This window comes from Solenopsis invicta, chromosome 5, assembly GCF_016802725.1.
Source record: "Solenopsis invicta isolate M01_SB chromosome 5, UNIL_Sinv_3.0, whole genome shotgun sequence".
Lineage (NCBI taxonomy): Eukaryota > Metazoa > Arthropoda > Insecta > Hymenoptera > Formicidae > Solenopsis > Solenopsis invicta.
In genome coordinates this window covers 23407891-23435185 of record NC_052668.1, presented here as the reverse complement: position 1 = coordinate 23435185, position 27295 = coordinate 23407891, and the positions used below count along the sequence as shown (strand labels likewise).

At 40.6% G+C, this 27295-nt stretch overlaps 1 protein-coding gene across 2 annotated transcripts in view; it reads right to left on the bottom strand.

The window, feature by feature from the left end:
• The window catches only part of LOC105195214, a 46997-nt gene extending 23810 nt beyond the window's left edge, over window positions 1-23187 (bottom strand). For both annotated transcript variants that reach the window (XM_011160530.3, XM_011160531.3), the window contains exon 1: window positions 22878-23187. In XM_011160530.3, the coding sequence (XP_011158832.2) occupies window positions 22878-22915 (38 nt within the window). In that variant the 5' untranslated portion in view covers window positions 22916-23187. The remainder of the gene's footprint in view (window positions 1-22877) is intronic.
• Window positions 23188-27295: the final 4108 nt, after the last annotated feature.

Below are 27295 nucleotides of genomic sequence, written 5' to 3'. Positions count from 1 at the left end.
GGTGAAGAAATTTAAATACATAAATTCTTAAATTGAAGAAATTTATTTTCAAATTGAAAAATGTAGTCACGTTGACAAATTTTTTTCTCACTGCATTATTTTCAGAATTAAAATAATATTTGCGTCCCAGTAATCGAACGTGTAATAGACACAGAGCAAAGATTGTTGAATTTTTATAAGAATTTATGATATAAAATAATTTAGTTAGATTATTAATTGAAATGTGCAATGTTATTAACAAAGATGTGAAAAATTTTTAATTATTTTAAAAATACTATAAATTTTTAAAGGATCTGAATGAATCATTCTGATATTTTAAAATACTTTTAATGATCTAAAAGTGCTTGTCTTTATATTATTTATAAAATAAGTATATAAAAAATAACATCTTAAGAAATACGTAATGCAACTTTAAAAAAAAAGGAAAAACATTAAAATATAAACACTAATCTAATTCTGCAACAAATCACATTTTTAATATTACTTTTTATACTTAAAATACTTAAAATAATTTAACTTGTGAATATCTTTGAGTATTTAAAGATTACAATTCAATTTTAATGCTATAAAAAATTGCGTTTGAAATTAATAATAATAATGAGTTTTTGTTCCTGGAAAGAACGTACAAAAGTATGTAAAAATTAATTTAATTGGATTAAACACAGATCTGAAAATAATTTTATTAGATCATCAAACTGAATTGCTAAAATGTCAAAAATTGTTTGCAACATTGCTTATCATGCTTGAACATCTATCATAATTATTTTGATGACCCAAGAAAATTATTTTCAGAGATCTGTGTCCAGCTAAATATTTAAATACTTCAACAAAATCTTCTTTCCGTATTTAAGTGTCCTGATACATTTGGTCAAACGGGATTCATCTCAATTCACAATTATTGTTTAATTGTCTTTTTGCGTATTTGACTCGCCCGTTTCGAATGATTCATACAAGTATCCGAATAATTTGTACAAGTAATAAAAAAAGAAACTTTTTATGACTTTCTACGAAAGTACTTTTACGCTTGCGAGAAAATTTCTTCGCGGAAATTACGTAATCTTTTATTTAATACCTTCTTTTGCAAGACTAATAGCACACTTCCGTGATGCATAAAGAATTATTAGTATTTTTAATGTTAATTGTGCTGTCCAAACGCTAATCTAGATTTCGTATTTTTCTGTTGCAGATTACGTAGCTGACGACTCCGCTGCTGCGCATCGTGTGTCGGTGAGTGAAATTAACATCTCAGATCGGGATAATGGATCCGTGTAAAACATTTATTTATTTATGCAAATGTATATTTTGCATTTACCTGGTTACCCCATTTTGCATGTATCAGGTTAAGAACGTTACATATATAACATTTCAAGGATTTATTATCTCAAGATGAATGGGTTAAAACATACACTCAGAAAAAAATTTTTAACTTGACTTTTGTCAACTCGATTAAATTCTTTTGATCATTTATACACTTGATTTATTTAAATACGTAAAATACTTGAACTGAGGAAATTCAATCGAGTTGAAAAATTCAGTCAACAACTTTTTTCTCAATATGTATACTTGACCCTTTAAATGATATGATCTTTTTTTATTACGTATAAAGTCATTGTCAATCATCAGTGACTTCCAATGATTTGAATTAAATTCAAATACAGAACGGATTTTTTTGCACTAATTTTATTGTGTTCAGGTAATTTTTAAAGTTAAAAATAAAATTGTCTAAAAAAATAAAGATAATTAATAGTTGAAAAATCGAAGTAACGCTAGTTTTCGAAAAAAATCGAAATTATTTAAACTATCGTGACCTCGTACATTATACGAGTTTGAATAGGAAATGCAATACTAATTACCGTGCGATGAGATGCGTATAGCTTTTCTTTTAAATATCGTAATCATCTGGCATCTATTTCACACACATTATCATTCCTTGTCGCAATTTATTCGCGTTTGAAATCTATTTTTCGTAAGAGAGAGCATTTACAGGAATGCCATTATATTTATATTTATATACGCGATTGAATGCAGATCACTGAATTTATATCTTTTCGGCTTACGAAACGCGAAGATTCACTTTCACACGATCGAAAGCGGCGGGGAATCGCCCGCGCGGCAGATCGTATCTGCGGATCAATTTATGCCGCGAGCCCTATCGCGGATAATTAAAATCTTCTCGTTATCTCGATCGTTATATCTGAACGACGTTGCGGGCGTTCCGTACTCCCATAACTATCGGATTTTTATCTGGTCGCGAGCGCCATAAATCGCGAGTACTCGTAATGATAGTACTCGAACTATGAACGAGCGAGGGCCAATCTCACCGCTGAACCCTTGAAGATAAGTCAAAGGGTGAGCTCCGCTAAATAGGCTCCGCTAAACAATTTCCTGCGAGTGCTTTTTACCGGCGCGGTGGGGTTTACTTGTCCGCCGAGGAACACGTCCGCGAACTCCGCGCCTGTGTCCCGCCTACCCGAATTCGCGAGCACAGGTCGATATTCAAACAAACGTACTTAATATCTCGCGCGATACACGAATAGGCGAGAAAATAGTTCAGGTGGAAAGGAACCGGGCGAGAGAGTTCATTGACTCGCGACGGTAAAGCGCCGCTCGTTCGTATTCGCGGGTAGACGCACACGGCGTAAGAAGCGCGTGTGTGCATTTCGAGGAGATCGATGTGTGTCAGCGGGTCAGCGACACCCATCAGCGGCGGTGATATCTCTTCGACATTTAACTGCCGGCTACCGAGCACAAAACATCTCTCTCATTCGACAGACCATTAATTATCCAATGAGACTGTTGACTGTGCGACACGGAAAATTGATTCTCCCCTTATCTCGTTCCTTTTCGCACTCAACGTTAGATTTACATGTCTTTGTTAGTAAATATTTTTCTACTGGAACATTCATAAAATCGTCCATAAAGTCATGAGAAAGAGTCCTTGACTTACCGGGCAATTTTTTGTAACTGGAAAAACACATTTTTGGCACATTGTTTCGAAAATGCATATGTTTATAAATATATATAATATAATTGCGATAGACACTGAAAAATGTGATAATAATAATCAAGTTTTGGTGAAATAGATTTTATTAAATGTTTAGTTAGCGCAATTGAATATTTAGTAATTATATTAATAGCAACCAAATATTAATAAATATTACTAAATATTTAATTATATTACTATTAAAATTATTTTGTCAAAATTATTAATTACCATCTACGAAAAGAACGGTTGCTAAAGTATTTAAAGATTTCCCTACAGATCTGCAAATAATTTTTTTAAGCAATTAAAATAATTATGTTGGACTTTCAAACTTATTACTCATCATGTTTGAACATCTGTCATATACGGAAAAAAAGATTAGGTGCAGCAGCAAGAAGCTGTGGGGTAACTAAATTTCAGTTGTATATAGCTAAAATTTAACTACCACACATGTATTTTTGTTGCTGCAATTAATCTTTTTTTTTTATGAAATTATTTTGATAAAATAATTCAATCAAATTATTTTTAGATCTGTATCTAGCTAAATGCTTCAATACCTCAGCAAAATGATTTTTCCGTGCACTGAGAAAATAAAGTTAATTTGACTAAATTTTTCAACTTGATTAAATTTAAGTTAAACGCATAAATATTTGAACTGAAAAAATTTAGTTAAGTCGAATAATTTTGTCAAGTCAACAACTTTTTTTTCCTCAGGGTGTAGGTTGGACTATTATTACGAAACTCTTCTTTCTTTTTAGTGTACATGTCTCTCATATGATTTTTTCCCGAGAACGAGCTATTTGTCGCGAGGGGGTATTGCAGCAGGCGTTGCACCATTTTACGTCGCGTAGTAAACGATTAATGTAATACCTTTGACGTACCTCTCCGCACGTCATTTCGTTCAGCATATGGTACGCGTTCGCCAAGGCGACGGACACATGTCGCTTAAATTAACATGTAATTCTTCTGGCTTAATTGTGCGGTCCGGTGTACAAAAAAAAAAACATCTGTTATACATTACGAACAGCGCAACGTTCCTTTCAGCCGTTGGCGATCGCAGTTTCGTAGCTCCAACCGGCATACTTCTTCGCGTTCGCTGTTTACCCGCAAAACGGAATCTCGCGATACGTGACCGAGAACAAATCATCGTACAACGCTCGTTGCTATTGATCGTGGGACCGATTCCATGGGAGGAGCGTATTTAGCTTCTTACAGGTGCCCAGAGACTGTCTAATTACGCGACCGAAATTGACGCGAAAGTAAAACCGTGCCCCGGGTGCGCGCGCGCGCGAAACACGTTCGAATACAATAGCATTATTATGGCGCGCATAATGGTTTATCTCCATTTTTCTTTCTCCGAGCGTGTAAATGTAAGGCGCGATCGCTCCCGTTTCTCTCGTGCTAATTGCCGTCCTTTTGCAGCCCGGCCGCAGCCGACTTCGGCATGATCCGTTGCGAGCGGATTGAGCACGTTGTAGACGAACATTCCGCTAAATTACAGACCGAGAAAATCTAGAATCTCGTATCGTAAAACTCGCGAGAAACGTTAATGATAATGTCCGGGACAGAGCTTCTGCATGAATCGTGAATCCGCATTTTCGAGCACGCTCAACTTTAATCAAGGAAACTCGGCGATTACGATTTATTAGAAAATAAAATATGAATTGTAACAATATCTTTCGCATTGTTATTTTAAATATGAGCTGCTTTTTAATTAACTTGCACAAAATTTATTTTGTATCAATTGTTTTGACATTGGTGATTTGCTTGAAACGTTTACGCGCAATTAACCTCCAAACACGCGAAAAAAAAAACGATTTTGCTGATGTATCTAAATATTTAGTCGGATGCAGATTTGAAGATAATTTTATTGAACCATCAAAATAATTATGACGGATGTTCAAGTACGATAAGCGATGCCGTAAAAAATTTTGATAGTCTAGCAATCAGTTTGATGATCCAACATATCGATTTTGACGGCCTAGCAAAATTATTCTTAAATCTGTATCTATCTAAATTTTTAGATACTTTAGCCAAACCATTCTTTCTATGCACATATAAAATCTTTTTATAATTATTTCATCGTGATTTCAAAGAAACTTTGGAATGATTTATCATGAAATAAAATATATGACAATGTTTTCCGTATTGGTGTTTCAAATATGGACTGATTTTTATATTAATGTACACAAAATTTATTTCATGTCAATTGACAATTCGCACGAATGTTTGCGATCAAACGGACGCATTGTCCGGTCATAAGGCTTTCTAACTTCGCTTCAATCGCAATGGATGAGCATTATATTGTTTGACGGGACGCCATTACCTCGATCTTATCGCGGGTTTTCACCCGCGAGGACGTTTTTGCGGGTGAAAGTCGAAAATTCGCGCGAAGAGAGAGGGGACACGCTTGAATAAACGCTAAATTACATTATGCGCGACACTGTCGCCTAAGGCGGTACATATAACCATGCTGCAAGAAGATAAAGTAACGCTAATCTACAGTCCGTTGCATTGCACTTGTTAGCTAACCGGTTAATTATTCTTCGCGATGAAAAATTGCCCGTAGTAAAACCGTAAAAATACTACCATTCAGAGAACGCGAGTTATAATTTCTATACCTAAGACTAATTACAATTTCAGTGATTACCTTTGCCGTAACGCGCCCTACAAGGTAGAATCCTTTTCGTAATACGTTTCTGAAAAGGCCGTAACTGAAAAACCGATTCGCAAAGCGACTGTTTTTGCGTTGCATAAGCGCGTCCAATTAAAACCATAATACCTTTGGCGCGCGAGCCGCGGATTTGTAATTGAGAAAAATCCCAGAGAGTCCCAAAAGGGTTAATGCGCCGCACAATTAACGGAAGCCGGAATTCTCTTCCTTTGGTAATAACCGACGTGTTTTAGTCCGAGCATTACTGCCGAGATACAAGGAGTAATTTCACCGAGCGCGTGTGTATAAGGAAAGGAAAGTTTTCAGGCGTCAATTCGTTAATCCGTGTCCCTCGAGCGGCGGCAGGTATACGTAAATGCACACTCATAAGCCTTCGAATAATCCGTAAGCCTGCATGGGCTCGTAAACTCGCGACGTTACGCAACGCTGCACCTCACGTGTGTGCCAACGTCTGTTTACCACAGCCGGGGATATGTGTAAGTCATACAATCGCCCGAAGAATTCGATTCAACGGATTCTTCATTTATTTTCAAGATCAATGATCCCATTCCTTTCAAGCCAAGATATTATTCTATTCTGCATTTTTTAAATTAAAAACTAAATGTTTATCCTGAGAAAGAAAGTTGTTGATTAAATTTTTTAACTCAGTCAAACTTTTTCGGTTTAAGTATTATATTTATGTACTTGACGTAACTAAAGTTTAAGTATTTTACATATTTAGGTCAAATACATAAACACTTATACTGTAAAAATTTGACCGAGTTAAAAAATTTAATCAACAACTTTCTTTCTCCGTGTAAAAATTCAGTTTTTAATTAAAAACTGCAGAGTGGAATATATATATCTTGGCTTGAAAGGAATAATTCAACTTTAGTTCAAGTCGAGGGGGAATTCACAACCCAAAATTTTGTACACCAATGCCGATTTTTGGCATTGCTGTAAAACACTGCCGACATTTTTGTACACTGCCGACAATGCTTATTGTTAGTCAATGCCTACAATGCCGTCAATTCTATATTAAAATTAAGGCAATGCCATGCAATTATGAACACTACCGCGTGCCCATTATCATACGCCAATGCCTGCACAAGAATTCTAAAGCTTTCCCGAAGTATTCAAAAATTTTTGTGCTCAACCCCATGATCGAAAAACCGACTCTGAAGTGAGCTCACCACTCCCCAACCACTGATGACAATGCCGTCAATATTATAGATCACTGCTTACTTTTTTCGGCAGTCCACTGCCGAAATTTTGTACACCAATGCCGGCTGTGAATTTCCCCTCGGTTCAAGTATTTCTATATATTTAACTTAATTATATATATGTATATTTAAATATATATAAATACTTGAACTGAAGAAACTCAATCAAGTTGAAAAATTTAATCAAATTACAATTAAACAACTTTTTTTCAGTGCATGTATGCGAAATATTGTTACGTTGGAAGTATTTCGATAGAGAAATTAATGTCGCGGCTATCATTAGCTTTTGAATTGCGACACGACAGTTTATCGCTTATCATTTTTTTTTGCTTTGATAGAAATGATTCGAAACACCATTGATTTCAAAAAAATTATGGAGAGATAACATTCACTGATCTCGTATAAATTTCCGGTTATTACCGGTATCTTGACTAGTAATAGTATCTTACTCGTCGATTTCCTTTGCATCTACTTTTTCCCGCGAATGAACTTGAGATATATTTCTTCCTCTTACCGGGCGTACACAACTTTCGTATCGCGTAGAGCGGACGAAAATAGATCGATCATAGCTTTTTATGGTATCGCAGGGAAGCAGTGCGGGCCACACGCGAGCGCACCTGCTTTCACGAGCGCAAAGGGAAACACGTGGTTGTTTGCACGTCGTCGTGGATCATAAACGGCTACCCGAGAGAGGCGCGAGCTGACCTTTAGCGGCGCTGATTACTTCGGAAACGCTGCACCTCGCTTCAGTAAATTCAACAGATCGTGCGACTCCTGGGGCTCGCCGACCCCGTTTTCTACCCTGACGATTATTAGATTTTTCGCACGGCTCGGCCGCGCGGGCACGTACGGGCGAGCGTGCTCTAATGGTTCGCTCGCGTGATTGTGACACGTACGCAGCAGCGGAGAGTGTCTCGAGATAAATGGAGACTTGATATTTGAAACAAAACTTGGAGTCGATCTTTCCCGACGATCATTTTTTCAAGATGACTCGTCCCTTCACAAATGCTAAGTTACTAATGTTCAACATTTGCAACGCAGGGTTGGATGATAACTAGTTAAAAAGCTCAAAGTTAAATCATAAAGTTGAAAAGTTAATATCTTTTAACTTAGTCAGTTTTAAATCATTTAATTAACTAACCAATTATTTTTGAAATACATAAACTTTGTTTTTCTTCTCAAATTAAAAATTTATCTCTGCAAAAGAAAAAATTATACAATATTTCTTTGCTATTATAAATTTGTTTGTCGTTCATTTATTATAATTGTTTTGAGTAATCTAATTTTAAATTACGAAATTCTAATTTAATACAAATAATTGCTTTGGAAACTTAAATTAATTTATTTTTAACGTAACTTTTAACTAGTTAATTTTTTGTTCATGTAACTTTTAACGTAACAAAATTAATTTTATTAGCCATAACTTTAATTTAAATTTAAAAACTACATATTAACTTATTCAACTCTGTTGCAACTGTGTCTGTTTTAAAAAGAACAAAAAATATCTTTGATAAAAAAAAATAAGATTCCACTGATCTCATTGGCGCGAGTTAACGTGCAAGATCGGCTTTATTTGAATCGCCAATAATGATAAAACGATCAATACGACCTTTTTTCTACGTCGAGACACTTAGTCTAAATTAGCTAAGAATTCCAAGTGGACAGAGGGTCCGAGTCAATAAAATATGGGATTGCGGTCGGACAGGGGAAGATAAGGGTCCGGCGCGGCTAAGGGTTAAGGGCTAACCGAGTTTTCGCTGACAGGTAGCCCGGCGCGATCGTAAACTTATAGTAATTGGCTCTCTCGGCTGCAAATACCATTCGGTCGAGCGGCTTCGCGATCGAAGGTGTTATCGACGCGCGCCGCGCGCGGCGAGGCTCAGCGCGGTTGCATCGCGTCTCGCGAGATAACGACGTTTCTATTCCACTAATGCGTCGCTGCGCCGCGAGCCGCGATTTTTCCGCGACCTTTCCCATGACGGCGCGCGCGGCGCGGCGTGGTATTTGTTCAACCTACGGATAAATAATCGCAGATACGCGCCTATCAGCTGCAGTATAGGTGCCCGCCCGCGTGCTGCACTTCTACAGGATGTCTCACAATTTGTGATATTTTAATCTTAACGATCTTAAATTCACATGCTGCTTTGAACACGATTTGTCTTCTGTGAAAATACGAGAGCTAATTATTCGAGTTAAGAATGATCGAAAGAGTGGAGCAAATTGATCCGAGATAGCTGAATGGAAGAATCTTTTGTTCTTCAAGTGAAATTTATTTTAATGGAAATTTAATAACAAAATCGTATGGAGTTACTGTACTAGTAGCTGAACAATCATCAGTAAAGGACTTTAAGAAAGATATTTAAAAAATGAGTCTTTGATAAATTGCAAATTAATTGATTTTTTAATCTAATTTTCACAGATTTGATTAAAATATCATTTGTTGTTGGTTTAATCTGTTGCTCAATTTTTTATTTTTTCATTGGTTGGTGCGATAATTTTTTTAATCTAATTTTCAGAGATTTGATTAAGATTTGATTTTTTATTTGAACATGTAATTATTCTTCAATTAAGTTGATTCTTTGTCGTTCATCGACTAGATCTGGCTGAATTCTTTAATTGTTTACTGGCTGACGCAATGACTCTTCATAAATGATGTGGTTTTATTGGGAAAAATTGACTTTAGATTCGTGCCAACATTGTATTTTTGTTTTTTGATACATCCTATACGCCGATTACGCGCGTAAGAGTATCGGAGGAGGCTGGGAAGGAAGAAGGGGTGAGACTGGCGTTTCTACGAGGCTGGGTTCAGATGCGACGTAACCGACATCGCAATCCTTAATTATGCAATGTTCCTCTTCGTCTTTCAGCGCGGAGCCTCTCGCTCCACTCGCGGCGTGAGTTTTCTCACGCACCTAAAATTCCGAATGGCGCGTGTACGCGACTATCGCGGCATTTCCAGGCTCTCGTGCAAAAAGCAGCGGGAGCAAAAGCGTTTGCGCAGCGCGCCGTCTCGCGAATCCCATAAACGATCCGACGTGAAAACAGTTACGATTATTAATCTCGTGAACAATTTCAGATATACGAATGCGGAGAAACGTCGAATCGCTCGAATGGACAAAATTAGATAAGAAATAAAAACGAAGAATTTTCATTGCTGTGTCATTAAAACCTGAGATATGAAAAATGGACGGATTAATTAAAAATTAAATATAAAATTTGCAAATTGAAGTTTTTCCCGTCGCGCGGTTTGCCGCGTGTATAGCATTGCACTTGTCGGCCGGTGTTTAACGAAGCGATCGCTATCGCGTGCGTGTCCCGCGTAATGCACGCTCAAGTCGACATTGGCGCGTGCACAAGGCCGTCCCGAGGAAATTTCCGTAAGCGTTTCTCCGGATCGCCGCGTCGCGCCGCGCGAATCAAACGGCGAAAGATCGTTCGAACAAAATAAAAAAAAAATCCTCTGTGAAATTAATCTCGCTCGAGGAGAGTTCATCGCGCGCTGCCATCCGTCCGCGCACGGTTCAAAAGCGAGGACAATGACGCGGACAATGGTCCGTTACACAAGTCAACCGGTGGAAAAATTTCGAGAGAGGAGGTAGAGAAGCGCGCGGGCGAGAGACGAGCCGTAACAAGAATCCCAGAATTGTGCCGGCGGCGGTGTGTGGAAACCGAGACACAGAAGACACTGCGCGTTCAAGCACGGACGGATGAAGTAGTTCTCTTCCCCCGAAAGAAACACCGTTCGACGATGTACACCGGTTTTAACACGCGCCGCGCAATCCTTTCGTGCTTTCGTTTATTTTCCAGCGGGATTTGATGGCGTCTCGCGGAGATCGACGCGGTGCTCGCCGATCGATCGCTCTTTGTCTCGAACGGGACGACCGAGAGGAGCCGAGCGTTAGGAGACACGGGAGCCGCGCTGTAAAATTCAATTGAGCTCGATGCACGCGATTATTGGGCGAGCAGTTGCGCTTTCTCGGACCGTAATTCATCCGGAAAATGTCTATTCTACTTGGGATTATTGTTGCACATCGAGAAATTCGCCCGGCGACGTTCGCGCAATTGCGCAATTGCGCGAGCGACTCTCGCCGTACGAAAGTGTATTATTCAGAGAATTCAGAGAAAGAGAAAGAGAAAGAGACGTTGGTAAATTTCTAAAATCGGAGATATTTATGTGGAAGCCAGGAAGTCGCCTCTCGGGAATGTGCGTTTAAAATAATAAGCGACTCTTAGAGCACTCTCGAGAACGGAGCCCCCGCGAGTCGAAAAACTCCCTCGCGGTGAAAACGGAGACGGTTCCCAAGTCAGACGCGGAGAGTAACGCGCGATTAGAGGTGCGTCGTGTCTATACATAGTCTAATGGCGCAAAAGCGAGAGAGAAATTTTGCATTCGGTCGTCTCTCGCAATTCGCCTTGCGAGCCGCAACTTTCACTGGCACTTTCATTACCCTCAAATACGAAACGGCCGTGGTCATGAAGTCTCGCGCCATACGTGGAAATTACCGTCGCGAGGCGCGTAAAACGAAATGGGGAAGAAAAATCGCAGCCACGAACGCCGTCCGCTTCCCGTAATTGTGGCTGCTGCTGCTGCTGCTCCGAGTCGCTCGAGACGACGACTATGGTTGTTTTTAACGTGACCGTATTCTTTCTCTTCTCTTCTTTTTTCGTTCGGCTTAGACCCGCGTGCCTTTCACTCTTTAACATTTTGTACAGATCTCTTCCAAGCATCATTAGCACGGTAAATCCCACAAGTGTATATTTTACCGATCGCGTATTTCATTATCTTTGACATCTGACGTGTCTGACGCGTGACATTTATAAGACGCGGGGCCTTTAATATCAGCTCGATTCTCACACGTTTTGTACGTGCAATTAAGTTTTTCGAGTTTCATTTTCGCAACGTTCAAGTTTTTAGTATATGTAAGTGATACGTAGGGATGTAACGCGAGGCACATCGATTATTTCTTGAAGTCGATATTAATGTACGGGGATACCGCGGCTATAATATATATCCGATGTCGATATTACGCCTCGATATAACGACCTTGTGCAGAGAGCTGCAAGGGTTGTCCGCCTAGAGTGGCCGAGATAATCGCGCGGCGCGAGCTCCTCAAAGGACGAACGGCGATGCGGATACGCGTGTGCGTGCGCTAAGCCAATTTAAATACCATCACACTCCGGATGGTGGATCGCGGAATCCTTGCTTCCCTCTCCTCCTCTCCCGTTCACTCTCTGTCCATTCGATGGAAATCCGCCCCTCCGTCTCGCCGCATAATTATCCGCGAGTTAATAATGACTTACGGAGTGCAGACCTTCGTTCGTTCGTCCGTTTGTTTAGCGGCGTACGTAGATACGTAGATACGTTATGTATAGAGTGATGTTAAATTAAGCGCCGCCAAAGTACGCTTCTTTTTGCGTCTCGACGAATACTTTGTGTCTCTTGTTCGTAATTGAATTCTCTCGATAGCTAAATTAAATTCTCGTACACGCTAAAAAAATAATTTTATTGTAATAAAAATTTGGTAGACCTAAGAATTTGATTAATATAGGCTCAACCAAAAAATTTGGTTTTTCTATTTAGTTTCTGTTACAAAAAAGTCTTGCTTTAAAGAAAAATATATTTGTGATAGTAACACTGTAGAATTATAAATTTAGTAATAGTTATCAAATCTTTTTTTTTTTAGTATAGATTTATATCTTACTCTAAATCATCATTTTTGTGTTAAATAATGGATTTAAATAAATAAAAAATAAACAATTTTCTTCTGCTATCACACGTAAAATAATCAGTATCAATTGATTTTACTAAACAATTAATACGTTACAATATTTAATTGTTTATTTATCACATTTCATAGTTTTTTATTTATTCGAAAACAAGGCGCGATAAGCAGATAAATACTTTGAAAAACTGTGTTTTTAACAAAACTAGCTCTTTTGCTTCATTAAGCAAATAAATTTTTTTATTTTTAATTAATCCGTTTCTTTGAACGAACAAAATGAGGGTGAAAATTTGCGAAATTTTTAGAAATACTTAGCTCCAATAATACGTTAATAACGATTTTTAAATTGTTAATGAAAAACATTAAGCAAATAATTTGGTTGCTCCGATTTAAATAAATTTGTGAATTTTGCTTTGCCTATAATAAATTTGCTTGGCGTGAGTAAAATATTTTATATTGCCAATCGTAATGTGTGTATCAAACGTTTTGGTTGTAATTAAAAAAAAAAAATAAATCTTTCAGTTTGCAGTGAAGTCTAGAATCCTGTTACAGTAAGTCAATTTGAAGTTAGACGGCATTTTCTCTACTTATTTTTATCTTTCGAAGCTCAATTCATTCGTTAAAAATCTCGAGCTGGCTCGCTCTCACATAATTTAGATCTCGATGTTTCAACATTTTCGATAAAAGAATAAATCAAAGCAAAGAGAAACTCATCTGCGGAGCTTTGACGGTAAAATTTCAGAATCACCCTATAAATACATTGAGGCTGACCGCGACGCTGTTGCATTAAATTGCACGGTGCTAATCTCGCGTTGCGCGCTCGCTCGGCGTAATTCCAGCGGCCGCGCCGATGCTTTTCTTCTTTTTTTCTTCTTTTTCGCCGCTTTCCTGGATGAGTACCCTCTCGCGCGACTCCGAACGATAACGAAACCCGCGAGTCACCGATTATCAAGTGCTTTTTCCGATACGCGGATCCGCCTGCCTGCCGGACGAAAGAGGCAAAACGTTGACGCGACTGACGCTCGCCACGTCGATCGTCGGGCTCGATGATCGATGCTCTTACCGCTGATGTTGATACAAAGTGGTTCCGCAAGTAGCTGCGGCTACACGGTGCTACAGGGTGCTGCTTGCTTATTACTCACGCGGAGTAAGTCCCGTAAGTGCGATACACTGTAAGCAAATTAGCGGTGGCTGTTGCGCATACATCGCGAGTGACGACGGCAACGCGAGTACATTCGTAATAATCGATAAACAACCACAACCGTTTAAAGAAAATTATACGCTCTTGAAAAAACTTTTCCATTGCGCGTCTGCACTTAAAAAGCTGTACCGTAATTTAGAGATACAGTCGAGCGGCCGACGAGAGAGAAGCACTTTGGCGTCACCGATATGCAGATATATTCCGAGATCGCCCACAGGACGGGACAATGATGCATCGAATATAGCATGGCGCGGTCGCCACGGCATGTTAACGATTATGCGCTACATTTCTCATGGTGCGCACAGGCAGCGACGTGACCGCGTTGGCGTCGTAAACGGAAATCTTCCCTCGGGACCCCCCTCGGCGTTATGTCTTTCGTAATTATTGAATTAAGCGTACAATTAGGGCGCGGCATTCAATGACGCGTAATTATATCAATATAATATATCGCGAACGTAAATTTTAATAGCGCAAGTAGAGTAGCGTAATTTATTAACGGCAATTTTAATGAACCGTACATTGAAAAAGATTTTTATTATTTTCAAACAAAGATATTTATTTTAACATCATTTTCTTCATTAAAAAAAATATTTTCCAAGTTTGAAAATAAATTATTTTATACTAAGTAATATTTATTTAAATCGAGGAAACGATTTGTATAAAAAAAAAAAAACTTTTTTTTAATGTAACTTATTTGTATTTCTCGAAAAAGGCGAGTTGCATAAAATTAAATAATATTCGTATTTCTGTTTTTTTTTTTTCATGGTAAATCGCGCGATTCGCTTCTCCTTTTTCCTTTTCTCGGAGAAATGCAAGTAGGACGACACTTTTTCTCCGTTCATCGCCGCCCGCCCGCCCTAAATTCGCCGCACGGAATTAAGAAAGTTGCCTCTCTTGTTTCTCTCTCTCTCTTTTTTCCTCCCCTCTCTCATTATCGTTCTCTCTAATTTTATAATACGCTGATGCTCGATAAGTAACAGAATTACAGGTAATCATTTTATATTAAGAAGGTGGGCACTTTGTATTAAAAAACGGAGTCGAGCGCTCATTTTAAATTCACAGCCATTTAACATCCGCAGATAGGTCATGCAATTAAACACGAGTATGCCGCGTCGAGTCGCGTTAATCGAATACGAGTTTATTTGAAGAAAAATAACAGAGACGCTAATTTATACAGCTGTAATTTAGGCCCTAATTTAGGATCTCCGACAGAGCCGAGAGAAGCGGCAATTGCATTCGATTAATTCGACCGTTTTCGACATTCGTGAGGGCGCGACTTAAGTTATCGGGATTTTAGCGGTTCCGATTACGAAAAAGGACTTGTTCGTATCGCGCTTCTTGCATGCGCCTCCTTCATTATCGTCCTGCCTAATGCATAAGCCCGCTGCTAATGTACTGTTATTACCGCGATCGTATACAGGCTGTCGGCGTAATGGCCGCGCTCGGTGCATAATCTCGCTTCTCCCTTTTGTCATCATCGTTCGGCTCGAACGAAACACCCGAGCAGAATCGATGAATGCTAATCCACAACGAGCGGCCGCGGCAGCTCGAACTTTACAGACGTTTTTCAATTTAGATGGAAAAATAGTACGTTTACGACAGGGAAGTAAAGAAAAAAAAAATGAGAGAAGGGCTAGGAGCAAATAACAAGATGCTAAGTGCGCGAAACGGCATGCACTAACGTCCCGTGCATAATAAATCTCGGGTAATTTCAAGCCTGAGAAAAGCGTGGAAAACGCGACTTTGCACGTAGACGCGCGTTTACCCGATTATGCGTCCCGTCGATTTACATTTCAAATTTCGCAAGTACCGTACTGAACGATTTTCACGTGAAAGGAAACCGAGAGAGAGAGAGAGAGAGAGAGAGAGAGAGAGAGAGAGAGAGAGAGAGAGAGACAATTGCATTCATAATCTTCGCTCGTGTAGTAGTCTTCCGGGAAAACTCGCGGTTTAGAAAATCAACAACACGTCCAATAACTCTGGATGACTAAACCTCGATAAGGAATTGTTCGGAACGTCAGGTTTCCTCGTCGTTTGTTGCATGTAGCAACGTGTTGTTTAGAAGTAAAAGCGAAACGCACACGTCGCGCGTTTTAAAGACGGGCAGTAAAGGTATCGCGATGTGTCATTACTCATTCGTATCGCTGTAGACCAAACATTCCAGCGAGGAACGATTGCTCTAAAACGTTAATAGACGCGCGCGGTGGGCCGTACCTAACACGTAACGTCGAGTAGTATAAAGAGCGTTTCTCGACCGCATTAATAACACGACCGTTAATCTAGGAATTGCGGAGCAATATTCCGCGGCAGTAAAGTTTTATCGCAAAATTATTCGTGCTTTTACTTTAAGTGCGTATCACTCGGCGGTCTAATTACGGCGGCGCTGCAGAGTAGAACGAAAAAGAGAAAAATTTGTATATTGAAATCAGCGTGAGGAGAGCGGAATTGCTTTCGAAAGGGATCCGCTTCCGAGAGAGGACGAGAGAGAGAGAGAGAGAGAGAGAGAAGAAAGACTCTCGACGGACAGGAAACGTTTTAGCCTCGGGGCCGCGGCATTAATAATTTCTCGAAAAGCGGGCCGAAGTCCGTCGGGAAGTAGCAATTGCGATGCTGGATCGGAATCGTTGCAAAATCGGAGGCTCGTGCGATTGCACTTTGCCTCTCTCGAGTTGAGCGACTTCCTCGCGATCGATCGCGTCTTCCGGGTTCGCGCGAGAAACCTTCGCGACCGATAACGCCAGAAGTAGGCTCGGCTCTCTAGCCGCGCTTGAATGCCGCGCTCGAATCTATAGGTAGATGCACCGTGTGTGCACCGTATGCGCGGCTAGAAGAGACCTACTTTACTCGGTCAAGAGATTAGTTGAGTTGCTATAGCGCAACAAAAACACGGGCCGCTGCAAATGTTTCGAGAGTCGCAGCATGCACTGAAAGACAGTTTGGTAATAATAATCAAGTCTAAATGATAGTTACTAACCTTTGCTGAAATGATTTCAATTAAATGTTCGGGTAATATAACCACATATTTAGCAATATCTAATAATCGTTTGGTAATCAACAGGTTTAGTAATCGACTATTACTACACAGAAAAAAAACATTCTTGTTTCGCGAATATCCTTATTTTCTAAATTAACTATTGAAAAGAGATTACGTTGCGCTACATAGAGAAAAAATTGGTATCAAATCAACATTGTCTTGTACATATGAAAGAATATAAAATCTTGATTGGATTTGATAATCTTAAACAGATAAAAAATAAAACAAAATTCTTGATGTAACAAATTTCTTCATAAGCAAGTTACGTCTGTTTAAGACGAGGGGAAATTCACAGCCGGCATTGGTGTACAAAATTTCGGCAGTGGACTGCCGAAAGAAGTAAGCAGTGACCTATAATATTGACGGCATTGTCGTCAGTGGTTGGGGAGTGGTGAGCTCACTTCAGAGTCGATCATGGGGTTGAGCACAAAAATTTTTGAATACTTCGGGAAAGCTTTAGAATTCTTGTGCAGGCATTGGCGTATGATAATGGGCACGCGGTAGTGTTCATAATTGCATGGCATTGCCTTAATTTTAATATAGGATTGACGGCATTGTAGGCATTGACTAACAATAAGCATTGTCGGCAGTGTACAAAAATGTCGGCAGTGTTTTACAGCAATGCCAAAAATCGGCATTGGTGTACAAAATTTTGGGTTGTGAATTCCCCCTCGGTTTAAGATTATCAAATACTTTTAAGATTTTATATTCTTGTACATGTATGAGAGAATGATTTACAAACATAATTTACATACATGAAGAAATTTTGTATAGTTTCAAGAAAAATATATTCTCATTATTTAATAATAATTTTCAAGAATTGAGAGGAAAAAGTATCGGATAGAAAATAATATTTTCAAATGAAGAATGAGAATTTTTTAATATGTAATATCATTATAACAATCATATTCTGCATTTCAGACAACTATTATAATATTAAAATAAAAATATATTGTAATATTTTATTGCAATTTGAAATTATCAATTTTTTTAAAGAAGATTAATTTACATATACATATAAGCAAGCATATAATTTCTTGCTTATATACGAAACAATGATTGATGGAAAGAATGTATTAGTTATAATTTGATATTGATATTTGATACTGTTTTTTTTATGTATGTTTGGTTACTACTAATACAATTAAATATTATTGAATATATTATTGAAACATTTAATTTAAATTTTGCTATATGGATAATGAAAGATGGTAGAATACGCAGAAAATTAAAAGCTGTCTCGAGGCTTGGTATCCATTCAGGAAGATCGTTTTTCAACTCTCACAATCGGTTGAGACGTACAAAATTCCGTTCCGCAAAATATTAAAAGGTATTCGCGTATCGCATCGCGATGCAAGGTTGATAGCTAGCCCGCGTGTATTATATATCGCTAATCCCGCCATCGATCTTTCGTGCCTCGCTTAAAAAGTCGGTAGACGTAAGTAGCCTCATTTGGCGATCGGATAAACGACGGCCGTATCGCGCATATACGGGGAAGTTTTACGCGGTCAAACGAGTCGCGCTGCGCGGCAGGAAACTCTTTAGCTGCGGGCCAGCCGTTTCTACGAAACGATCGCAGACGGAGAGACCTCGAAGAGATGTGCGTCCCGTGCATGCCGGGATGATCGGGGCAGCATGCGCTGCTCTCCGCGGTGTTTACGAATCCCTTCCGTACCATCGATCTTCCGCGTTCTGCAACGCGGCGAATGCAGCGAGTATTGTTCTAAGAGCAACAAGGATGCGACGGTCGGCATGCCGGCGCAAATAGTGAAACACGCCCAGCGTGATCCTGCCGCGGGTTATCGTCCCAGCATTAATCCTTCCAGGCCTTGCCCGATGACGATCGCACCGGCGTGCTAGTTAAACGAAGCGTTGCAGGAAGTGCAACGTACTTGGTGCGTCGCACTTTTCCAAATTATTATTTTTTTTTTTGAGAAGTTAGTCTCTTTTTTAAATCTGAATTTCTAAGTAAGAGAAAATCAGTTTGGCTTAATAAGTACCCTTATAGAAATGTACTTTCTAAATCTGAACTAGTAAAGTCTTACTAGGTCTGATTTGCAGTGCTATACTTGTAACTGATCGTCAGTGAATATTCATATTGTTTTTCAGTGATTCTTGTTAAGAAGAGGATACTCTCACTGATTCCGATTTAGAACTTATTTTATATTACTTATTTTAAGTAATTAAAAAATACTGTTGCTAATACTTTCAATTCTCAAAATAAGTAATATATTACTTAAATTACTCGACACTTTAATGCTGTCAGTATTACGTTTCTGTAAGGGTACAGTTACAAATCGGCAGCATAATTTAACACGTAATGTAACGGATGCAAATTTCAAGCAAGTACATCAAATCATTTAATGTACATTTAATGTAAATTTAATGTTGTCAAAGTACATTTAATGTGAATTTAATGTTGTCATTAAATTTCATGCACGTGCCTTTCAGTTACAGATACATTAAATTTAATGTGTACAAAATTTGGTTGTGTAACTGAAAAAAAAAACATTGAACTTTACGACACTTTTAGCAGTGTACCTCGAGAACTTATTTTCTTTCTCAACGAACATCCCGTCAGTGTTGCGTGCAGTTTCCCAGCCCGCGTTTGGGAATATCGATCACGCAGATTCTCCATACGGTTACCGGAAGCTATTACGCGAAAGAAGGCAACGAGGTCGCCGCGTGCCGGCGATAATTATAATCGGATTTAGGGGGCGAAGTTCGCGGACGAACTTCCGCGCCCGTCGCTTCTTCCGGGTGAGCGGTGAACGCCCGAGTCGCCGACGCCGGTAATCGATATCGTTCGACGACCGGATGAAACAATGAGTTTCGGCGCGACGCGGACGATGTGAACGAGTGGGAGGACTCCCCGTTTTCTCGGCGTCTTCTCGATCCGTGTAATCCTATAGGAAACCTCGCGCACCTTGCATCGAGTTTCACTTTGCACTTCTCTGTTACCGAACATTTTCATCTTGTCACGGATACAGAGGCACGTTAAACGATCGGCCGCCGATGAATCGCCGATATCGAAGGCACGCGAAACTCGTCGAATGCGCGAATGCACTTTTAGCGCGGCGCCGTGATCGAATGCGAGCACGACGACTCGGTGACCTTATTCTTTCTCGCATGGGCGAAGTGTCACACCGTTTGTCTCTCTAGACTGGAGTTTAGAGAGTAGGACCGGTTGAGACCGGAGAGAAAATCCTGTTTTTTCCTGTGCTTTTCCACGCGCGTTCGCTGCTCCAGTTCGCCAGCCGGTATCTCGAACTGCGCGGCAGTCTAGCTTCCCCGCATTGCGGAGCGAACCATGTATAATTGAGATAGTACCGGCTGGCTGCGGAAAAAGGACACGCAAGCGGAAAGCCCGGTGGGGCGAGGGGAGGCGCGGGGAGAGATAAAGTTCTGGGTTTATTTTATAAGTTAAAACATTAATGGAAGCTGTAAAGAGTATTAGACCCTACGAGTAGGTAGAATAAAATCTTTAAGCGTATGTTTTCTGAGAGCAGAGTTCTCGCTTATAAATTCTATTTCTCCCCTCCCCCGGGCGAAGCTTCGTTTATTCTTTATACCGAATGTTGCCTTTAAAAGCCGCGTTAACGTGCTTCGCCTGCTTTGCACAAAGCGGTTTGGTGCAAGAAGCTCCTCTTGTATATATATATATAATTTATCATAAATCCGAGTAATTCTCGGGACGTTCGGATACTTCGTGGAGGTCCGGAATACCCACTGGATACGTCTGTCTGCTATACGAGCGGCGATTCTCCGAAGCTGTGCTGTAATTTACATGCTCGCAAATCGCTTTCGCAATTTCGCTCGGACGTGTCCGATCGTTTTTTTCCCCCTTTTTCCCTTTTTTTCATTCCGATCGTACATCTGCCGAGGATTATTCGCGAACCGAGATCGCAATCACGGCCGTTCGTTTCGCGAGGCAACGTCGTCGTAAGGCCCGTAAGGCTCCTTTCCTCGTCCATCGACACCGTGTCATCCGATAGCCGCAGGACATACGTGCCTAGCCGAGAATGAGTGAGAAAGAGAGAGAGAGAGAAAGTCGGAGGACGGGGAGATATATCGATTGCTGCTCGGCGTCTCGCTTTTGTACGAGTTCGCGGCCGGTCGCCGCGCCTAGAGATCCGAACACGGGGATGCACTTCGATGCATTCGCGCGCGGAGGGCCGGAAAGATAGGAGGGTAACGCGGCCGGAATTAATGCGAAGAGAGATAGAAAGAGAGAGAGAGAGAGAGAGAGAGAGAGAGCCGGCTTGGTAGTCGCGCAAAGGAAAAAAGGATTTATGTACCGCCAGCGTTGATAAAATATATCCCGCGGCCCCGAGGAGATATACGTATACGTATTCGCCTCGGCTTCTCTTCTCGTTCGACGACGGCTTTGCGTCTCGCGTAATTCGCACCATGCACCGTCTGCGAACACGCGTTTTTCCTACGCGAGGAAAACGTTTTTAGTGTCGCAGCCGTCTGAGGCTGAAGTTGAGAGTCTTTTGGAAGACCAATAACTTTTTTTTTTATAAGCGATACTCGGAATGAATAATTATCATAGTCAGTAATTGGTAACAATTTGATATCATCGGTATGTTCGTAGATTTCTGTTACAAATCCTAGAAAAATGTATCGTATTTGAAGGATATCAGTCGAAGAAGCGCAATTAGCGTTTTAGCAGAAGCGTAATTAGCGTTTTAGCGCAAGATCGCCAAAGAAGCGGATCCGTCCGCGTGGTGTCCGGCGAGATGAGAAAGAGATCGTCGAGGTGGGGAAACGGATACGGCGGAAGGGAGAGAAAGGAGGGGGGGATATAGAGAGAGAAAGAGAGAGCACGCCGCGCACTTAGGGCCTTTCGTCACGGGGACGAGGCGAGAGAGCCGGCCGCGCGCGGTCAATGGCTGCGGTATCCGCAGGTTCAAGGAAACCGGGCTGGTCCGGATTCGACATCGTGTCGCGTTCCCGGGGAAACCGAACAGGTGACGCGCCTGCCTCTGTGAAAATGCAGGTTAATGGAATGCCGTCTAAGTAGCCTCTGCCGCGCTACCTTGCAAGTGCATACGATTACCGCGACTGGATTCTCGAGAGTCTTCCACGCTCCGGCGGCGATCGGATAGAGAACTGTGTCGTGCCTCGATCGAAAACATTACCACCGACACGTATAGAACACGTTCTGGGTATTTGCACGCGTAATTTATTCCACCACGACGCGTTTTATCGCGTTTAGAAAACTCGCGGATGCATAAGAAAAACGAAAAAAAGCTTGGGCGTGATAGATATTTATTAAATGAAGAACACGATATAAAACTGGAATTCTGTATAAAAGAATCACGAGAGGTGAGATTGGAGAGAGTGCATTGGGTTGTTCCTTTGCTTCGCGATATCGATCGTGGGCAGAGTGGCTATTTATCGAAACGGCGTGATAGAGCGAGAACGAATCCGAGAAGGTTTTGAATACCGATTGTTACTCGTGCAATTCTAACGAGGCAACGAATCTCATTGTTATGGACTCTTTCATAAGCATCACGCAAGTCTTTTCACAATCCGCTCGGTCGTTACGAACGAAACAGTAATTTTCTCATCGGCCAATTTTACGATCGAAAACGATAAAAAAAAAAAAAAACTGCTTCGGTCAAGCTGTGCGTTAAACGTGAAATTTTTCGGTGAGTACGTGCCGCATGCGCGAGATTAGCTCCGAAACGTTGTAATTTAATCGGACAAGTATGTCAATCGCGCACGGCTAATATTTACACTTTTCGGCTAACGTCAACGTCACCCTACGATCAATCTGTGCGTGCGCGATTTTTCAATATTCGTGTTCTCTCGTGTGTATTTTGGCGATGGCACGGAGGGTCTCTCCATGCGCCTCTATCAGCGCCACGACATAGCAACGAGCTCATCGATCGGCCACGGAGGCAGCATTTTGAAAGCCGCGCGAGGGAACCACGAGAAAACCCCCAACCGGACGATGACACGAACAGGGAGGAGTGGACGCGGACGCTCCTCGTGTATACGTGTGTGCGCGCGTGTGCATGGGGTATCGATCTAATATTCTTTTTCTCATACCGATGCATGAAGGCGGCGGTTGACATGTTACTATCCATGGGGTGGTTCCATAAATCCTGGCCGGGCCCCGCCAACGCGACCCTCTCGACGACGGCACTCCCGCTCGCGGTGCTCCGAGCTCCGCTCCGGCACTCTGTCCTCTCGATACGACACCACGACCTCGAGGAGACTTCAGGAAATCCACGATGGAGACGGGAGAATCCGACGCGACGCGAACGCGGCTGGCAACAACGACCGGTATAGATATAGGGATCGCTCTCTGTCGACACCTGCCTACAGTGCCTACGTCGACCTGGACAGGTTCAGACCGTCTGCCTGACTGAAGTCAGAATGCGCACTAGTCGGTTTCCATGGTGGATGGTGGTGGTGGCTGATGGTGGTGGACGACGGTGCTACAGGAGTGAAAGAGAAGGAGATAGAACTGGAGGTGGAGTGCCAATGGAGGTGGTGGCGGTGGCGGCGGCGACGGTTGTACCCGTGCTCGCAGGATTGGTGGGGGGGGAAGGGGGGGGGGTGACAGAACCGTCTGTGCCGGCTGCGCACTGCGTTCTCCATCAGGCGATGGCACAGACCTTAAGGCACGGTGCGCATAATGGTGTTGGCCGAGAAACCCATCCGATTGACCCATGGGACGTAGAGTGTCCTGCTGATGCTAGAACCGAGAATGATGCTAGAAATCGCCGCGTGACGCGGGGAAATCGGTTACTAATTTACGTTTTAAAATTTGCAATTTATAAAATTTCTCGGCAATCATAAAGAATCCGCTGTTTTAAATCAATTCTGCGATATACGTGATTACTAATACATTGTTAAAAATCGGTAACGTAATTTAATTTAATGAAAACAAATTTTTCAAGTAGGTACATTAAAAAAATATTTAATGTTGTCAAAAATGCACATACTTTGCAGTTGTAGATACATTAAATCGATGTATAACTTTAAATTTAATGTTTAACTTAAAAATGCAATTAAATTGCATGATATTTTAATAAATGAAAATTAATTGAAAAAATTTTGGTATAGTTTTTAAAATATGAAAATTTATATAACTATTTTTTGGAAGGATTTATATTGTTTTAGAAGATATTATTATCAGCAAATTAAAAATAATCTTGATATTCTTCAATTTCTGTTTCTTTCTCTCTCAAACAATAAAAAATTGCTTATCTTGCAATAATAAAAGTTGAAGTCTAAAATCTTGAAATTTTTTTCTTCCATTTCTTATTGTGCATACAGAAGTAATTAATTTGAGCGCAATGTTTATCTTTCCAAGCTGCAATAACAATTTCTTTGCATACAGTACGAGGGAAAGTAATGTATCCACAGTAGTTCGTTCATCGCGAAGGCGCGGCACTTGAGATGCAACTTCTAAAAACATGTTGTTTTAGCGTACGTTTTTCTAGAATCTCCATTATTGTCCTGGCGAGTATCCCGCTCGTGACGGCGATTTTGCTCTTATACGGGAGACTGGGAAATATTGGCACAAGGGATACCAGGGTTTCGTTGAAAATTGCCATTTTTGCTCGTCCATTTACAAACTTCCGCAATTCTATTTTCATCTGGTAGCGCCGTCCGTCGCATCGGCCGCTCTCACCGTTGCCGGGCATTTATTTTATTCTTTGTCTTTCACGTCTTTTTTTCCCCTTTCTCTTGTCCTTGCTTCCGTCCATCGTGCTCAGGCAGGATGCATTTTTGCACGAGAATTTGAGCTGATGTGGATTTTTGCCAGACAACGGTAAGACTTGGGCTAATATTTGCCGATTCGCCATCACATTCTCCGAACGATCGCGTCTTTGGTTTTTCTCATATTGCAAGATAGCGGTTTTGCCAATTATTTTTTTTTTAGCCTTCTTAAAATATAATTATAGTATACATACTGTTCTACTTTTGTGGATTATTCAAGAAATGGGATCGTCAACTCGTGTGTACGCGATAATCCTTCCATCGAAATGAATCGAAATTAGATCGCGCGTCGTCCATAGGTGCACCTCGTGCGCGTAATATCGATCGTCTTTCGACGATGTTTGCTGGGAGAGGCGTAGTTACAATGACGCTAACTCGTTTAATTGCTCGGCTGTACTCGGGTTAATTGCATTGTCTCGTTTATATAGGTTCCTCTTTCTCTCCGCGTGGCGCGGAGGGCAATTTAATTTAAGGCGAGTGTCTGACTGAAGTGGCCCGGAGTCTCCTCGGTTTCATCTGGTCTCCGACTTCGGTTTCCCCAGTTCCGGCGCATTCGATTCAAAAGCTCGGGGGACGAAATCAATATGTAGTTATTGCGCGTTTCAGCTATTCTCCTCGACGCGCGTGTCCCCCTCCGTTTCCGGTAGTAAGTTCCTTGACTGCGCGGCAAAGTGTGCCAAAGGAAAAAAAAAGGAAGTGAAAAGGGATCGCGCAGATACTGGCGAGCCTCGAAAACCGAGGGAATCGGATCGCCCCGTTTTTTCTCGGGCAAAATGAAAGTTGCTGTCTGTCATTCAGAAAACAGCTCGCTCAATTTTCTCACGAAAAGACCCGCGAAGTTCCGCAGAATTCTTCTGTCACACGCATAATTTTTTAAGGATGTATTCCGTCTATACAATACAAGCTAAAAGTTATCGAAATTTAAAAACTGAAGGATTCTCTAAGTTTGTTCTTTTTGTTTTTCTATTCAACAAAAAAATTTTGACCGCGATTTTTATCCCTGAAACTAGCTGCGAAAAAGAAAACGGTGAAAAATTTAATTTGTAATGATTTTTGTGTCGAAAATTACTATATTTTGTTACAGTTTTAAATAAATAACTTTTAAACGAGAAAGTCGGTCTAAATGAATCATTTTTGCACGAATATTAAAGTTTTATTAATATAAAAAATTTTGATTTTATATAAAACTGAATTAATATAAAATTTTGATTTAATTGGTAATGCTACGTCCTCATCAAATTTGCAAATAATTGCAAAACGTGATTTTACGTCAAAATCAAGAGTAAACAAAAAATTAAATTTATATATTTCTGGTAATGTTTCTTTTTTTTTTCAATATGACACATACATCCGTAATACAAATTATTATTAAAATATTTTATTTTTATATAAATGGAGACACTATTAAGCAGAACATTAATTAATTGATATTACTATACATCCGTAATACAAATTATTATTAAAATATTTTATTTTTATATAAATGGAGACACTATTAAGCAGAACATTAATTAATTGATATTACTGATGTTTTTCTCTATAATTTCACATTAATATCAAAATTTCGGTGTTAAAGAGCGTATTTTGTTTCTGAGACAAGATGAGATTCGCGCGGTGATAAAAATTTCGTGCTTATTAAATATTGACAGCGCATAATCACTCGACGCGAGTCGGAGTCAGGTGAAGGAGTATACGGACAAAAGAACGAGAGGAAAAAATACAGTCCGTAAGGACGACGAGCGCTCATCGTGATCGGCGCGGCAGAACGGACGGCATTATTCGCGCAGCACGTAGCGATTCATTCGTCATTGTCCGACAACCCTTTGTAACGTTACACGAGGATGACTTTCGCGGCATATGGGCTCATTCGCCGGTGAATCGCTGCAGGCGCACGTGCGCAATGTCCGTGTAGCGCATTTTCAAGCTAGCCAACAGCTATTTGGAATGCCTGGGCTTCGAAAGATATGCGCCAGCTGCATGTGTGCAAACGCGACGCTATCCTATGCTGTACTAATTAAAAGGAACAGTAAAAAATGCGAACGTTCTCTTAGTCAGCATCGTGAAAGCGCGCGCGAGCGTTCGAAACGGCGTAATTATCTCGCGTGGAAAGTCAGGATCTACTCGTTTATCATTTATCGAGAACGACGAGGCCTCCTCCGTTTACCTTCCTTCGATGATTCGTCGTGCGAAGGATACGAGTAAACAAGACGCGAACGAGAGAGGGTGTCGGGAAAGAACAGGTGTGATAGCACGGCAACGATGGAAAATCGCGTGCGAGTACGGTTCGATGAGTCGTTTGCGGAATAGCAACCAGTCACGCCTCGTCGCAAGGATATGCGTAGAGTTGACGCTGTCTCAGGGTAAATAAACGTGAGAGGGTAGCTCCGATGATAGTCGCGTTGTTGATACACTGGAAATTACGCGCATGAATAAATCACGAGACACTCACGCGACGAAATTCAATTCAACTCTCAATTTATTAAGTTTATAGCCTTTGCTACAAATTTGCCAACAAGAGTCAAGAGTTTTTGCCAAGAGAGCTGCTTCTGTTTCAGCTCAAAATCTGCTAAAAGTGCATTAAAAAATAAAGACAAAGATTCTTTTCTGTTAATAAATTTAAAATTATGATAATTAATCTGAGTCATGTATACTTGATTTATTTTTTGGTTTCTAGTTTTGTTTTGTTTTGTTTTGTTCACGAGAAGTGAAATTAAGATAACTTTTTGATGGGGATT